The sequence below is a fragment of the Gopherus evgoodei genome, chromosome 4 (assembly GCF_007399415.2).
Source record: "Gopherus evgoodei ecotype Sinaloan lineage chromosome 4, rGopEvg1_v1.p, whole genome shotgun sequence".
NCBI lineage: Eukaryota > Metazoa > Chordata > Testudines > Testudinidae > Gopherus > Gopherus evgoodei.
This window is the reverse complement of record NC_044325.1, coordinates 152,892,439-152,908,341: the sequence shown is the minus strand read 5'-3', so window position 1 is coordinate 152,908,341 and position 15,903 is coordinate 152,892,439. Positions and strand designations below refer to the sequence as shown.

General features: G+C 61.4%; 1 protein-coding gene across 2 annotated transcripts; it reads left to right on the top strand.

Moving 5' to 3' along the window:
• Window positions 1–43: 43 nt before the first annotated feature.
• On the top strand, window positions 44–15,392 carry RNF40 (ring finger protein 40). Of its 2 annotated transcripts, none has more exons than XM_030562324.1 (19): window positions 44–144; window positions 4,115–4,313; window positions 4,563–4,730; window positions 5,229–5,394; window positions 5,549–6,021; window positions 6,187–6,333; window positions 6,585–6,659; window positions 7,006–7,125; window positions 7,541–7,720; window positions 8,005–8,140; window positions 8,561–8,682; window positions 9,295–9,725; window positions 9,821–9,938; window positions 10,249–10,398; window positions 10,588–10,800; window positions 12,063–12,188; window positions 14,285–14,425; window positions 14,522–14,623; window positions 14,760–15,392. In XM_030562324.1, the coding sequence occupies exons 2-19, from the start codon at window positions 4,182–4,184 to the stop codon at window positions 14,934–14,936; spliced, it is 3,177 nt and encodes a 1,058-aa protein (XP_030418184.1). In that variant the 5' UTR covers window positions 44–144; window positions 4,115–4,181; the 3' UTR covers window positions 14,937–15,392. The 2 variants fall into 2 exon arrangements, with proteins under 2 accessions (XP_030418184.1, XP_030418185.1); XM_030562325.1 differs by lacking the exon at window positions 44–144 and having other exon boundaries at window positions 4,182–4,313; window positions 5,549–5,782; window positions 5,900–6,021; window positions 14,760–14,936.
• Window positions 15,393–15,903: the final 511 nt, after the last annotated feature.

The following is a 15,903-nucleotide window of genomic DNA, read 5'->3' as shown; positions in this document are numbered from 1 at the left end:
GGGAAAAAAAAAAACCTAGTCCCGCGCATGTGCAGCGCGAGGTAGGGGGAGAGTGGTGGGAGTGCCAAGTGGGCGCGTGCGCAGTGAGGTGGCTGGGGGGTTGGCCTGGCAAGGGAAGCCGCTGGGAGTGGGAGCGCGAGGCAGGTGAGAGCCTGGGGGGGGGAGAGGGTGACAAGGGGGGGAGGCGGGGATGGGGGTTGGGATGAGAGGGGTAGGGGGTGACAGGTGGGGGTGGGGTAGGCACTGAAAGTGACAAGGGGGAGAGGTGGGGATGGGGGTTGGGATGAGAGGGGAAGGGGGTGACAGGTGGGGGTAGGCACTGAAAGTGACAGGGGGGAGAGGTGGGGATGGGGGTTGGGATGAGAGGGGAAGGGGTGGACAGGTGGGGGTGGGGTAGGCACTGAAAGTGACAGGGGGAGAGGTGGGGATGGGGGTTGGGATGAGAGGGGAAGGGGGTGACAGGTGGGGGTGGGGTAGGCACTGAAAGTGACAAGGGGGAGAGGTGGGGATGGGGGTTGGGATGAGAGGGGAAGGGGTGACAGGTGGGGGTGGGGTAGGCACTGAAAGTGACAGGGGGGAGAGGCGGGGATGGGGCTTGGGATGAGAGGGGAAGGGGGTGACAGGTGGGGGTGGGGTAGGCACTGAAAGTGACAGGGGGGAGAGGTGGGGATGGGGGTTGGGATGAGAGGGGAAGGGGGTGACAGGTGGGGGTGGGGTAGGCACTGAAAGTGACAAGGGGGAGAGGTGGGGATGGGGGTTGGGATGAGAGGGGAAGGGGGGTGACAGGTGGGGGTGGGGTAGGCACTGAAAGTGACAAGGGGGAGAGGTGGGGATGGGGGTTGGGATGAGAGGGGAAGGGGGTGACAGGTGGGGGTGGGGTAGGCACTGAAAGTGACAAGGGGGAGAGGTAGGGATGGGGGTTGGGATGAGAGGGGAAGGGGTGACAGGTGGGGGTGGGGAAGGCACTGAAAGTGACAAGGGGGAGAGGTGGGGATGGGGGTTGGGATGAGAGGGGAAGGGGGTGACAGGTGGAGGTGGGGGTGGGGTAGGCACTGAAAGTGACAAGGGGGGAGAGGTGGGGATGGGGGTTGGGATGAGAGGGGAAGGGGGTGACAGGTGGGGGTGGGGTAGGCACTGAAAGTGACAAGGGGGAGAGGTGGGGATGGGGGTTGGGATGAGAGGGGTAGGGGGTGACAGGTGGGGGTGGGGTAGGCACTGAAAGTGACAAGGGGGAGAGGTGGGGATGGGGGTTGGGATGAGAGGGGAAGGGGGTGACAGGTGGGGGTGGGGTAGGCACTGAAAGTGACAGGGGGAGAGGTGGGGATGGGGGTTGGGATGAGAGGGGAAGGGGGTGACAGGTGGGGGTAGGCACTGAAAGTGACAGGGGGGAGAGGTGGGGATGGGGGTTGGGATGAGAGGGGAAGGGGTGACAGGTGGGGGGTGGGGTAGGCACTGAAAGTGACAGGGGGAGAGGTGGGGATGGGGGTTGGGATGAGAGGGGAAGGGGTGACAGGTGGGGGTGGGGTAGGCACTGAAAGTGACAAGGGGGAGAGGTGGGGATGGGGGTTGGGATGAGAGGGGAAGGGGGTGACAGGTGGGGGTGGGGTAGGCACTGAAAGTGACAAGGGGGAGAGGTGGGGATGGGGGTTGGGATGAGAGGGGAAGGGGTGACAGGTGGGGGTGGGGTAGGCACTGAAAGTGACAGGGGGGAGAGGTGGGGATGGGGGTTGGGATGAGAGGGGAAGGGGGTGACAGGTGGGGGTGGGGTAGGCACTGAAAGTGACAAGGGGGAGAGGCGGGGATGGGGCTTGGGATGAGAGGGGAAGGGGTGACAGGTGGGGGTGGGGTAGGCACTGAAAGTGACAAGGGGGGAGAGGTGGGGATGGGGGTTGGGATGAGAGGGGAAGGGGGTGACAAGTGGGGGTGGGGAAGGCACTGAAAGTGACAAGGGGGGAGAGGCGGGGATGGGGGTTGGGATGAGGCGGGAGGGAGTGACGGGTGGGGGTGGGGTAGGCACTGAAAGTGACAAGGGGGAGAGGTGGGGATGGGGGTTGGGTGAGAGGGGAAGGGGGTGACAGGTGGGGGTGGGGAAGGCACTGAAAGTGACAGGGGGGAGAGGTGGGGATGGGGGTTGGGATGAGGCGGGAGGGAGTGACAGGTGGGGGTGGGGAAGGCACTGAAAGTGACAGGGGGGAGAGGTGGGGATGGGGGTTGGGATGAGAGGGGAAGGGGGTGACAGGTGGGGGTAGGCACTGAAAGTGACAAGGGGGGAGAGGTGGGGGGGATGGGATGAGGGGTGGGGTGGGGTAGGCACTGAAAGTGACAAGGGGGGAGAGGCGGGGATGGGGGTTGGGATGAGGCGGGAGGGAGTGACAGGTGGGGGTGGGGTGGGGTAGGCACTGAAAGTGACAAGGGGGAGAGGTGGGGATGGGGGTTGGGATGAGGCGGGAGGGAGTGACAGGTGGGGGTGGGGTGGGGTAGGCACTGAAAGTGACAAGGGGGAGAGGTGGGGATGGGGGTTGGGATGAGAGGGGAAGGGGTGACAGGTGGGGGTGGGGTAGGCACTGAAAGTGACAGGGGGGAGAAGTGGGGATGGGGGTTGGGATGAGAGGGGAAGGGGGTGACAGGTGGGGTAGGCACTGAAAGTGACAAGGGGGGAGAGGCGGGGATGGGGGTTGGGATGAGGCGGGAGGGAGTGACAGGTGGGGGTGGGGTGGGGTAGGCACTGAAAGTGACAAGGGGGAGAGGTGGGGATGGGGGTTGGGATGAGAGGGGAAGGGGTGACAGGTGGGGGTGGGGTAGGCACTGAAAGTGACAGGGGGGAGAGGTGGGGGGGGTTGGGATGAGAGGGGAAGGGGTGACAGGTGGGGGTGGGGTAGGCACTGAAAGTGACAAGGGGGAGAGGTGGGGATGGGGGTTGGGATGAGAGGGGTAGGGGGTGACAGGTGGGGGTAGGCACTGAAAGTGACAAGGGGGGAGAGGCGGGGGGGTTGGGATGAGAGGGGAAGGGGGTGACAGGTGGGGGTAGGCACTGAAAGTGACAAGGGGGGAGAGGCGGGGGGGTTGGGATGAGGCGGGAGGGACTGACGGGTGGGGGTGGGGTAGGCACTGAAAGTGACAAGGGGGAGAGGTGGGGATGGGGGTTGGGATGAGAGGGGAAGGGGGTGACAGGTGGGGGTAGGCACTGAAAGTGAAAGGGGGGAGAGGTGGGGATGGGGGTTGGGATGAGGCGGGAGGGAGTGACAGGTGGGGGTGGGGAAGGCACTGAAAGTGACAGGGGGGAGAGGTGGGGATGGGGGTTGGGATGAGAGGGGAAGGGGGTGACAGGTGGGGGTAGGCACTGAAGTGAAAGGGGTGACAGGTGGGGGTGGGGTAGGCACTGAAAGTGACAAGGGGGAGAGGCGGGGATGGGGGTTGGGATGAGAGGGGAAGGGGGTGACAGGTGGGGGTAGGCACTGAAAGTGACAGGGGGGAGAGGTGGGGATGGGGGTTGGGATGAGAGGGGAAGGGGGTGACAGGTGGGGGTGGGGTAGGCACTGAAAGTGACAAGGGGGAGAGGTGGGGATGGGGGTTGGGATGAGAGGGGAAGGGGGTGACGGGTGGGGAAGGCACTGAAAGTGACAAGGGGGGAGAGGTGGGGATGGGGGTTGGGATGAGAGGGGAAGGGGTGACAGGTGGGGGTGGGGTAGGCACTGAAAGTGACAAGGGGGGAGAGGCGGGGATGGGGGTTGGGATGAGGCGGGAGGGAGTGACAGGTGGGGGTGGGGTAGGCACTGAAAATGACAGGGGGGGAGAGGTGGGGATGGGGATTGGGATGAGGCGGGAGGGAGTGACGGGTGGGGGTGGGGTAGGCACTGAAAGTGGCAAGGGGGGAGAGGCGGGGATGGGGGGAAGGTGGCTAGGGGTTGGTGGGTTGGCATGGCATGGGGTGGGCTGAGAGTGGCATAGTGATAGCATTAAGAGTTGGGGTTTAAGGGGTGCCATGGGGTTGGGGAGGTGAGGGGTTTGGGGATAGCAAAGGAAGATGGGGGGAATGGGTAAGAGTCTGGGGGATGTGGTAGGCAGAGATGATAAAGGTAAGGAGGTATCTGATCCCTCTCTGTTTCCCTTCCAGGTGAGGCGCAACTCCTGGGCTGACCCCCTCACCCCCGCTGCTGCCAAAGACCCCAGCCAGCAGCGCCATGTCTGGGCCGGGAAGCAAGCGGGCAGCTGGGGATGGGGGATCAGGGCCTCCTGAGAAGAAAGCCAACCGGGAGGAGAAGACGACCACTACCTTGATCGAACCCATCCGCCTGGGGGGCATCTCCTCCACGGTCAGTGCCTGGGGTGGGAACTGTTGGAGGCAAGGGGGGCATTTGGGGAGTTCAAGAGAAACTGGGAGCATGGAAGGGATTTGGGAACCCTGATTGGGCAGGTGGGGGGGATTCTGAGTGTAAGTTGGGGAGGGCAGGGTGTGGGGTTGGGAAGTGGATATGGGGGTCCCTGGGGAGGAGGCAGCTGCGGGGGTGTGGCAGGGAGCCACTGCTGACCCCCCCCCCCCCCGGTTGCCCGTCCCCCTCCAGGAGGAGATGGACCTGAAGGTGCTGCAGTTCAAGAACAAGAAGCTGGCGGAGCGGCTGGAGCAGCGCCAGGCCTTTGAGGACGAGCTGCGCGAGCGCATTGAGAAGCTGGAGAAGCGCCAGGCCACAGATGATGCCACCCTGCTCATTGTCAACCGTTACTGGAGCCAGGTGAGGCCCATGCCCGTCCCCTGGCCATGGACCTCTCCCCACGATCTCTCCTGCAGCCTCCCTCAACTGTGCATTCCACCCCCAACCCTCATCCCATCCTGGCCACAAGCCTCTGGCCGTGCATTGCACTCCCTGTCACAATGCCTCACCTCCACCACGATACCCCTGCCACCCATCCCCCACCCAGCGTTGTTACTTAGCATCATCTGCAATTGGAGAGCTGCCTTTCTGGACCCTCAGCATATCTCCCAGCTACCACAACACGCTGCTGTTCTCTAGTGGGGTTGAGTGATTGGGGGCTGGGAGCCAGGACATCTGGGTTTTTAGCTCTTTTACCAGAGTCTTCATCTGTCCCTCCCGGAGACCTTTCTCCTGGGTGTACGTCGCCCACAGTCAGTGGATCCCCATGAGGGGGGCACAGGTGTTATTTCCTCTCCCAGGCCTGTGCTGGGCTGACCCCTCTCTTCCCCCTCTTCCCCAATCTCCATCTCCCCACAGCTGGATGAAAATGTGCAGGTCCTGCTGAGAGGCTATGATGGGGACTGCGAGCCCCAACCCCCTGCAACCCCTTCTCCCCTTTCTGCAGAGGAACCCAGGCCAGAGCCAGTGGGACAAGACCCTGAGAACACAGCTAGCCCTGGTATCGAGGGCCCAGATAGGACAGGTGAGCATGGGACAGGTGCCAGGCTGCAGGGGGCACTGCACTTGGGCAGGGGGATTCTGTGGCTTGGCAAGGGGGCACTCAGCAGGGGGTGCTCTTCCCTCGCAGTGATCTCAACATAGTGCTAAACCCTTCTCTGTTCTCCCTACCACCACAGAAACAGCCCCACCTATTGTGGCCCCGTCTACCTCCTGGAAGGCTGGGGGACTGCTGCTGAATGAGCCGGCCCTGTCATTCCTGGCCACACTGGCCAGCAGCAGCAGCGAGGAGATTGAGCTGCAGCTGCAGGAGCGCATGGAATTCTCTAAGGCCGCCGTGTCCCGTGTGGTCGAAGTCTCCAACAAGATCCACCGGCGCACGGAGGAGCTGTGCCAGAAGATCCACGCCCGTGGTGAGACGAATGCCAGGGTTCCATCCTGGCCGTGGGAGCGGAGTGAGATCTGGGGGTTAGAGTTGGGGTGCTGGGAGTCAGGACTCCTGGATTCTCAGAGGTGTGACTCCTTTTCAGCTGACTTGGACCAGCTGGATGAGGCACTGAAGTCCTTGAACAAAGAGCTGATGAGAGAGAATCAGCGGCTGCAGGACTTAGCGATGCAGCTGCAGGAGAAACACCACAAGATCTCGCTGGAGGTATGAGCTGGTTCTCAGGGCAGAGGGGCGGGCTGGCTGGCTCAGGGGTAGGGAATGAGTCACAGGGCCTTTCCCCTCTGGGGCACCGGTTCTGACCCCAGGGTCAGGGGCTATCTGGCCTGGAGTGGATCCAGCCCAGCTTCTCTGTCTCCCTTCCTGGCGCAGTACACAGAGCTGCAGGACAAGGTGACATCGTCTGAGACCAAGGTGCTGGAGATGGAGACAACGGTGGAGGATCTGCAGTGGGACATCGAGAAGCTGCGCAAGCGTGAGCAGAAGCTCAACAAACACCTAGCTGAGGCGCTGGAGCAGGTGACCTGCCCCCATGCCCAAGTCTTCCCTCTCCTCATCCTCCCAGGCCCCTTCCTGTGTCTCACTGCTCCCATCTGGCCCTGTTGCAGCTGGAGCCATAGTTTCTTTCTGCTGCCTGTATCTGGGTCCCACTCCCACTTTCCCTCTCATCCCCTTATTTGGGGCTCGCTGCCACATGTGCCCATTCCTCAGAGTACTGGGGAGGCCTGGTTGGTGAGGGGGTTGCTGACTTTCTCTCTGGCCTTTTGCAGCTGAACTCCGGTTACTACGTGTCTGGCAGTTCTGGGGGCTTCCAGGGCGGACAGATCACGCTCAGTATGCAGAAGGTGAGCGGGCAGGGGGAGCTGGGGACTCGGGATGGGTGGGGATCTCTGGTACTTGGGCAGGTGGAGGTAAGGATCCCAGTGGGTGGGTCCTAGTGCAGAGCGGGATGGGGGTCTTTGGGAATGGGATGGGGAAGTCGTGGTGCAGAGAGAGATAGGGGAGTCTGACCCTGAGGTTGGGGAGCATCTTTGTGCTGGGAGGGGTGGGGGTCTCTGGGGTGGGGTCCTGGTGCAGGAAAGGGCGGGGTTGTGAGGGTGGGGTCTCGTGGCACATGTTGAGGCAGCCCCTGGATGGGGGTGTCGAGGCGGACAGGAGACGGTCTCTGTTATCGGAGCCCTGTGTCGGCAGTTCGAGATGCTGAACGCGGAGCTGGAGGAGAACCAGGAGCTGGCCAACAGCCGCATGGCTGAGCTGGAGAAGCTGCAGCAGGAGCTACAACAGGCTGTCAGGACCAATGAGAAGCTCAAGGTAACAAGGTGGAGGGCGGCGCCCCATGGAACCAGGCTGGGTAGTGGGGCCTGGCCAGGAGGGGTGGAGGGCAGCATCCCCTGGAGCCAGGCTGGGTGGTGGGGCCTGGCTGGGAGGGGTGGAGGGTAGCTCCCCGGTGGCAGGCTGGGCAATAAGCCTGGCTGGGAGGGCAGCAACCCCTGGAGCCAGGCTGGGTGGTGGGGCCTGGCCGGGATGGTTGGAGGGCAGCAGGCTGGGCAGTGGGGCCTGGCTGGGAGGGGTGGAGGGCAGCACCCTCTAGAGCCAGGCTGGGCAGTGGGGCCTGGCTGGGAGGAGTGGAGGGCGGCGCCCCCTGGTGCCAGGCATGGGGGGAGATGTGAGAAGGCTGGCTGGGGTGGAGGGCGGTGCCTGTGGCAGTGACACCCTGTGCCCCCAGGTGGCGCTGCGGTCGCTGCCCGAGGAGGCGGTGAAGGAGACCCTGGACTACAAGGTGCTGCAGTCACAATTCTCGCTGCTCTACAACGAGAGCCTGCAGGTGAAGACACAGCTGGACGAGGCGCGCGCCCTGCTGCTCACCACCAAGAACAGCCACCTGCGCCACATTGAGCACATGGAGGTGAGGCTGGGGGGAGGAGTCACAGTTGGGGCGGGGCCCCTTGGGTGGGGCGGGGCCTGTGCAGGGAATGCGCCACACCTTTTGTGCATCAGGTGGTTAGTGTTCTGAAGGGCCTGTGCTAGGTCGGAGGGTACCATCTGTGGTGCAGCACCTCCTTGTATTGGGATGTACCACGCTGGCCGGGGGTGGAGGAGTGCTTACCATGCTGCGTGCAGGGAAGCCGACGGGGGTTGGGGGAGAGTGATTCCTCCCCTGTCTCTCACCCTCCGCCCGCCCTGTTGCAGAGCGACGAGCTGAACCTGCAGAAGAAGCTGCGCACGGAGGTGATCCAGCTGGAGGACACGCTGGCCCAGGTGCGCAAGGAATACGAGATGCTGCGCATCGAGTTCGAGCAGAACCTGGCCGCCAATGAGCAAGCAGGTGAGAAAGAGACACTTCCCGGTGCCCGTCCCCGTGGTACGGCCTGGCATGGTGTATCGCCTGGCCCCGTGTGCGGCTCCATGGTACGGCCTGGCATGGTGTATCGCCTGGCCCCGTGTGCAGCTCCATGGTGCGGCCCTGCGCGGAGTGCGCCCTTCCCCCACAGCAGTGCACGCTTGGCGATACCCCCGCACTCACTCAGTGCAGTGAGCTTCCTCCCAGCGGTGCCCTGGTGCGGGCTGCTGCCCTGGCATTGCCTGCCAGGATCTCTGCGCTGCAGTGAACTTTCTCTCCACCAGTGCCCTGCCACCAGCCAGCTACCCCCCATGGAAGATGCCCCCCATTCCTCAAGTGCTCTCTCCCTCCACCCCCATCCTGGAAAGCAGGTTCCTTATCCCCCTGTGTAACCTTCCCCCTCAGGTCCCATTAACCGGGAGATGCGCCACCTGATTAGCAGCCTCCAGAACCACAACCATCAGCTGAAAGGAGACGTGCAGCGATACAAGCGCAAGCTGCGTGAGGTGCAGGCTGAGATCAACAAGGTGAGAGATTCGCTGGGGAGGGTTGCACTCAATCCACTCTGGGGGAGGGGAGGGCTTGACTGGAGGAAGGACGAGGGATCCATTTGGGGATCTGCTTGGCGTAGAGGCAGCATTTAGGGATCTGTTTTGCAGGAAGGGGTGATGTTCAGGGATCTGCTCAAGAGGTAGAAAGGATCTACTCAGGAAGGGGCAGGTGGCATTTAGGGATCTGGTCTGAGGGGCAGAGAGGTATCCACTTGAAGTGAGGGACTGCATTTAGAGATCCATTTGGGGCAGGGAAGGATCTGCTCTAGGGGAGGGGTTTGCTTAAGGATCCATTTGGGTGGCCACAAGGGATCTGTGGGGTGCAGGGTTTAGGGATTGGCTTAGGGGGGCGGGGAGGGATCGGTGGGAGAGGTGCGGGGTTTGGGGATCAGCTTGCAGAGGTGGGGAGGCTGAGGGAGGGGCAGGGTTTGGGAATAGGATTGCAGGGGGTGGGGAGGGCTCAGTGGGGGAGGTGCGGGGTTTGGGGATCGGCTTCGGGGGGTTGTAGAGAGGGATCTGTGGGGGAGGTGCAGGGTTTAGGGATCTGCAACCCTGGGGTCTCTCTCCCTCTCCCTTTCCCTTTCCCAGATCCGGATGCAATCGAGCGGATTCCCCTGCGGCTCAGCTGTTCTGCCCCCTGCACCTGGGCCAGAGGAGCCTGTGGGCGTGGCCCCGGCCGTGGTGGTGAAGGAGGAGGAGGGGGGCGCGCCTGCCCTAGAGGTGAAGAAGGAGCCGAAGGAGGCAGTGGTGGCTGTGGTGAAGAAGGAGGAGGTAGCGCCTCTGCCCGAAGGGGGGGTGAAGGAGGAGGAGGAGCCACTCCCACCAGCTCCCCAGCCGCCCCCCGCGCCTCGCATCAAGGAGCCCCCGGAGCGCCCCAAGGGGAGCCGCGGGGGGGACCGGGAGCGCTCGCGGGACCGCGACAGGGACGGCTCGGCTCGCGAGCGTGACCGGCAGAAGAGCAGCGATGACCCCAAGAAGAAGGACTCAGACCTGCTCAAACAGCTGCGCATTGAGCTCAAGTGAGAGAGCCCCGGTGTCCGCGGGGAGGGGGAGGGAGCTGTGGGTGGTCCCAGGCTGGCTGTGATGTGCAGGGCCTTATTCCTCTCCTCACCAGGAAGGCCCAGGAGAGCCAGAAGGAGATGAAACTGCTGCTGGACATGTACAAATCAGCCCCCAAGGAACAGCGGGACAAGGTGCAGCTCATGGCTGCCGAGAAGAAGACCAAGGCCGAGGTGAGTGAGACCCTCGCGGGGTGGGGGGTCTGGAGGCTGGGTCTATGGGTAGCATGCAGATTGAGTGGTAGGGTCTGCCTCACTCTCTGTATGGGCGGATATGGGACAGTGACCCCCATCTTTCTGCATCCAGCAGGCAGAGGAGCTGGGGGGTGGTGGTTATAGGGCTGACACCATATCTCTATCCATTGCAGGTGGAGGAGCTGGGGATAGTTAGGGGGCTGTGTGACCCCAGTGTCTCTGCCCCCTGCAGATGGAGGAGCTGGGGGTAGTTATGGGGCTGTGACCCCCGTCTCTCTGCCCCCTGCAGGTGGAGGAGCTGCGAGGACGGGTGCGAGAGCTGGAGGAGAAGGAGAAGAAGGAGAGTAAGAAGATGGCGGACGAGGATGCCCTGCGCAAGATCAAGCTGGCGGAGGAGCAGATTGAGCACCTGCAGAAGAAACTGGCTGCCACCAAGCAGGTACCGGGATGAGGGAGTGGGGGGCAGATAGGCTGGGGATGGTTAGTGGCGGGAGGTTCCCCTGAATGGGGTGGGAAGGGGAGGTCTGGCAGGATTGGGGGGGCTCTGGGGGTGGGGCTGGGCAATCTGGCAGAAAGGACTTGGCAGGGGAGGGGGTCCAGGCCCCCCTGACCTCATGCGCTGCCACAGGAGGAGGAGGCCTTGCTGTCGGAGATGGACGTGACGGGCCAGGCCTTCGAGGACATGCAGGAGCAGAACATGCGTCTCATGCAGCAGCTGCGTGAGAAGGACGATGCCAACTTCAAGCTCATGTCCGAGCGGATCAAGTCCAACCAGATCCACAAGCTGCTGCGTGAGGAGAAGGACGAGCTGGCAGATCAGGTGCTGGCCCTCAAGTCACAGGTAGGGGGTGCTGCAGGGAGTGGGATGGGGGGCTGAGTAGTAGGGTTGCCAACTGTCTGATCACACAAACCCAGACACCCTTCCCTGCCCCTTCTCCGAGGCCCCACCCTGCTCACTCCGTCTCCTCTCCCCCACCCTCACTCATTTTCGCCGGGCTGGGACAGGGGGTTAGGGTGCGGGAGGGGGTGCTGGCTCTGGGCTGGGGCTGAGAGATTTGCAGTGTGGGAGGGGGCTCCAGGCTGAGTCTGAGGCAGGGGGTTGAGGTGCAAGAGGAGATGTGAGGTGGAAGCTCTGGGAGGGATTTTGGGTGCTGGAAGGGGCTCAGGGCTGGGCCAGGGGCTTGGGGTGTGGGAGGGGGCTCAGGGCTGGGGAAGAGGCTTTGGGGTGCAGGAGGGAGTAAGGGGTGCAGGCTCTGGGAGGGAGTTTGGATGCAGGAGGGGGCTGGGACAGGGGCTTGGGGTGCAGGAGGGGGCTCCGGGTTTGGGCAGGGGAGAAGGGAGTTGAGGTACGGGAGAGGGTGTGGGGTGCTGGCTCTGGGAGGGGGCTCAGGGCTGAGGCAGGGGCTTGGGGTGCAGGAGGGGGTGTGGTCTCTTGCATGGCAGCACTTACCTTGGGCAGCTCCCAGTGGGCAGCACAGTAGGGCTAAGGCAGGCTCCCTGCCTGCCCTGTCCCTATGCCACTCCCAGAAGCAGCTGGCATGTCCCTGTGGGAATGGGGGGGGGGCACCAGGGGGCTCTGTGCTCTGCCCCTGCCTGCAGGCACAGGCCATGCAGCTCCCATTGGCCACAGTTCTCCGCCAATGGGAGCTGTGGAGTCGGCGCTTGGGGCAGGGGCAGCGCACGGAGACCCCCTGTTCCCCCCTTCTAGGGGCTGCAGGGACATGCCGGCTGCTTCCGGGAGCGGGGCGGGGCCAAGGCAGGCAGGGAGCCTGCCTTAGCCCTGCTATTCCACTGGACCTTTAACTGCCTAAAATCTCCCTGTTTGGCTTCAGTAGCCTCCAGGAGATTGAGCCTGATTCCGGGCGATTCCTGGCAACACCGGGCGGGTTGCCAACCCTAGCTCAGTAGGGGGCGCTCTCCCCTCACAGGCAGCGTGTGCCTCAGTGCGGGGCTAGGGGGCTCTGGCTTGCACAGAACAGGATGGGGGTTCAGCAGGCTGGGCCTGTGCGGTTGGGGTGAGGTTCGTTAGGGGGTGCTCTCCCCTGGCAGGCAGGGGCGGGGGCAGCTGGCTGGCTGTGCTCTGCTGACCAGGCCACGTTGCAGGTGGACGCCCAGCTGCTGGTGGTGCAGAAGCTAGAGGAGAAGGAGCGGGTGCTGCAGGGGAACCTGGGCACAGTGGAGAAGGAGCTGACCCTTCGTAGCCAGGCCCTCGAGCTCAACAAGAGGAAGGTGAGTTGGGGGGCAGGGCTGGGGAGCTGAGTGGGAGGGTTGATGAGGGGCATCCATGGTGAGGACGGCTCCTTTGGATCCACAGGGCTAGTCCACAGGAGAACCCTTATTTCTTGGCTAAGCCTTGAAGTTGGCATTTTTCTAGGGGGAGCTCCACAGCTCTCTCCGGGGCTGGGCCTAAGGGCTCTGGCCCCCCCCTCTTCTTCCCACAGCAGGTCCGCCTGAGGTCAGGTGCCGGCTTCGAGCCCTTCGCCGTGTTGGGAGCAACATGGCCTGTTGCAGCCAATTTAGCACCCGTTGGGCAACTGGGACCCAGCGTCGGAGACGGTTTGGGTCCACATACAGAGCCATGTTCCAGTCAGCGTCCCTCCTAGCCGGACACCCATCGTCTGTCTCCTTGAGCTCTGTGTGTGTGTGAGCCTAGATCTTTGCTCTGCTGCCTCAGCCCGGCCTTCTCCCGCTCAAAAGTCCCTCTGCTTGTTGGTCTGTTGTAGGGGTTACTGTTCATAGGTGTGGATGCCAGGGTACTTGATCACATCCCAGATGCTTGACCAGGCCTCATTCCCCTCTCCTCTAGGAGTCATCTGTCTGGTTCTGTTCAGCGGTTGGGGAAACTGAGTCACGCATGTTGGTTATAAAAACATGACAACTATCCCCACGTTTGTTGGGGATGGTGCTGGAGGAAAGCTCACAGCATCGGGATGAGCTCTGTGGCTGGAGCCCTACTATGCAGGGCGGGGGGGGCGGGGAACTGGCAGTGCTGTGGGCTGTACCCCAGTGGGAGCATAGGCGCCGACTCCATGGGTGCTCCGGGGCTGGGGCACCCACGGAGAAAAATTGGTGGGTGCTGAGCACCCACCAGCAGCTCTCCGTGGCCTGGCCCCGCCCCACCCTGCCCCCCTGCTCCAGTTCACCTCCGCCTCCTCCGTGAGCGCTCTGCTGCATCCTGCTTCTCCCCCCTCCCTCCCAGCGCTTGCACTGCGAAACAGCTGTTTTGCAGGGCAGGGAGGGAGAGGAGAGGAGAGGGAACAGGGTGCTCTGGGGGGAAGATGCAGTGCAGGGGTGGGGATTTGGGGAAGGGATCCAATAGGGGCAGGGAGGGGGCGGAGTTAGGGTGGGACTTTGGGGAAGGAGTTGGAATGGGAGCAGGGCCAGGGTTGGGGAAAAGGTGCAATCAGGGCGGGGCCAGGGACGAGGAGGGCACAAGCTCCCACCGGTGTCGGAGAAAGTTGGCGCCTGTGACTGTGGGGAATCTTTCTAAGGTGTTTCACTGCACATGCTGTAGCTTTTCTTAAAGGAATCAGAGATCATTACACTTCAGTCCTAGCTTTTAGATTTAATTTGAATAGATTTAATTAGTTATTGTCTGTCATTTTTTTTTCTCTTTTTTTCCACTTCCCTTTCTCTTCTTAATTTGATTTTATCTGGTCACATTAAACTGTTAGACCGCAATGCTGCAGGCTGTTGGAACACCATACAAGATTCCAACCCACCTTACCATTTTCTCCATGAATAGGATCACTCTGGATCTGACTGTCATTTATACTAGTCCCGTTAACCACTTTGGAAGTGTAAAGGGGCCTTAAAATGGATATAAATATAATTTAACTTACACCACTTTTAATGTAATTTAATTTGACACCCATTTTATACTGAATGGTGCAAAATGGCCCTCCTGTAAAAGAGAATCAGTTTCCATTGTTTATTGTTTCCATTATATCGGGTTGGCAAACTTTCTGAAGTGCTGTGCCGAGACTTCATTTATTCACTCTGATTTTAGGTTTCGCGTCCCAGTCATAAATTTTAACCTTTTTTACAAGTCTATAATGTATAACTAAGCTATTGTTGTGTGTAAAGTAAATAAGGTTTTAAAAATGTTTAAGAAGCTTCGTTTAAAATTAAATTAAAATGCAGAGCTCCCGGGACCGGTGGCTAAGACCCGGGCAGTGTGAGTGCCACCGAAAATCAGGTCATGTGCTGCCTTTGGCACATGTGCCATAGGTTGCCTACCCCTGCATTATATCATTTGTATGTATCAGTTCTCAGGCACCGTTTAGGGAAAAGCTCACAGTGATTGACATTCCCTCCTCTCACAGGCAGTGGAAGCGGCCCAGCTGGCCGAGGACCTGAAGGTGCAGCAGGAGCACGTGCAGTGCAAGCTGAAGGAGATCCAGGCCTGCATGGCCGAGAACCGCGCTGCCAAGGAGAAGGAGTCCTTCAACCTCAAGAGGGCCCAGGTAAGGGGCAGGGGCCTGTGGGTCATACTGCGGGGAGGGGCAGGGGAGGACCCGGGCCCAGGTCCCCTTGCTGACTAGATCTTCCCTGCACCCCAGGAGGACATCTCCCGGCTGCGGCGCAAGCTGGAGAAGCAGAAGAAGGTGGAGGTGTACGCGGACGCTGACGAGATACTGCAGGAGGAGATCAAGGAGTACAAGGTGGGCAGCTGGGGGAGGAAGGGGGAAGCCTGGCACTGGGTGGGGGTGGGGGTGGGGCTGTGCTCAGGCTCTGGGGGTGGGGGGAAGGGACCCAGCCCCCCCCACTAACAGGGTCTGTGTCCTCCCCGTCCCCCAGGCCAAGCTGACCTGTCCCTGCTGCAACACACGCAAGAAGGACGCGGTGCTCACCAAGTGCTTCCACGTCTTCTGCTTTGACTGCGTCAAGACACGCTACGACACACGGCAGCGCAAGTGCCCCAAGTGCAACGCTGCCTTCGGCGCCAACGACTTCCACCGAATCTACATCAGCTGAGCGCCTGCAGTCCCTCTTCCCACCCCCTCCCCTAGCCCTCCGTTCCGCAGGTCCCCCCTCCAGGATCCACATGGCCGTCCCCTCCCTCCTGCCCTCTGCAAGCCGCTCAGCAGGTGCTGCCAGGATTCACTTGACCCATCCATGTAGATCCCACCCAAGTGATGCCTGATCCCCTGAGGATCTGCTCCTTGCAGCTCTCTGGATCCTCCCCCACTCTGGGTTCTGCCGGGGTCTGCTCCCCTGGGGCTGGTCTCCTTCTGCTAATATTTGAACCTCGGTGAGAGCCCTGTTGTGCCGAGAGGATGCCCTTGGGGGTGAAGGGTCTCAAGGCAGCAGCTGACTGCGTGGGGGGCCGGGGACTGTTCATTCTATTTGGATTTTATTTTATTTTTAAATACTATGTTTGGTTATGTGGGAAATAAAAATTGGAGAGTCCCACCGGGGCCAGATCCTCCAGCCTGGGAGTATTTTTCTGGGTACAGGGGAGAGGGGAATGGTGGAGGACCCCAAACATGGGGCTGTGGATCACACAGGAGCTTTTAGAGTACATTTACGAAAGTTTGACTGGCTCTATTGCCGTAAACCCATGGTGTTGTATTAATTATAGACTCATAGACTCGTAGGTCAGAAGGGACCAATATGCTCATCTAGTCTGACCTCCTGCACAAGGCAGGCCACAGAACCCTACCCATCCACTTTTATAACAACCCCTAACCCAGGACTGAGTTATTGAAATCCTCAAAATTGGTTTGAAGACCTCAAGCTGCAGAGAATCCACCAGCAAGCGACTCATGCCCCACGCTACAGGGGAAGGCGAAAAACCTCCAGGGCCCCTGCCAATCCGCCCTGGAGGAAAATTCCTTCCCGACCCCAAATATGGCGATCAGCTAAACCCTAAGCATGTGGGCAAGACTCACCAGCCAGCACCCAAGAAGGAATTCTCTGCAGTAACTCAGTTCCCATCCCA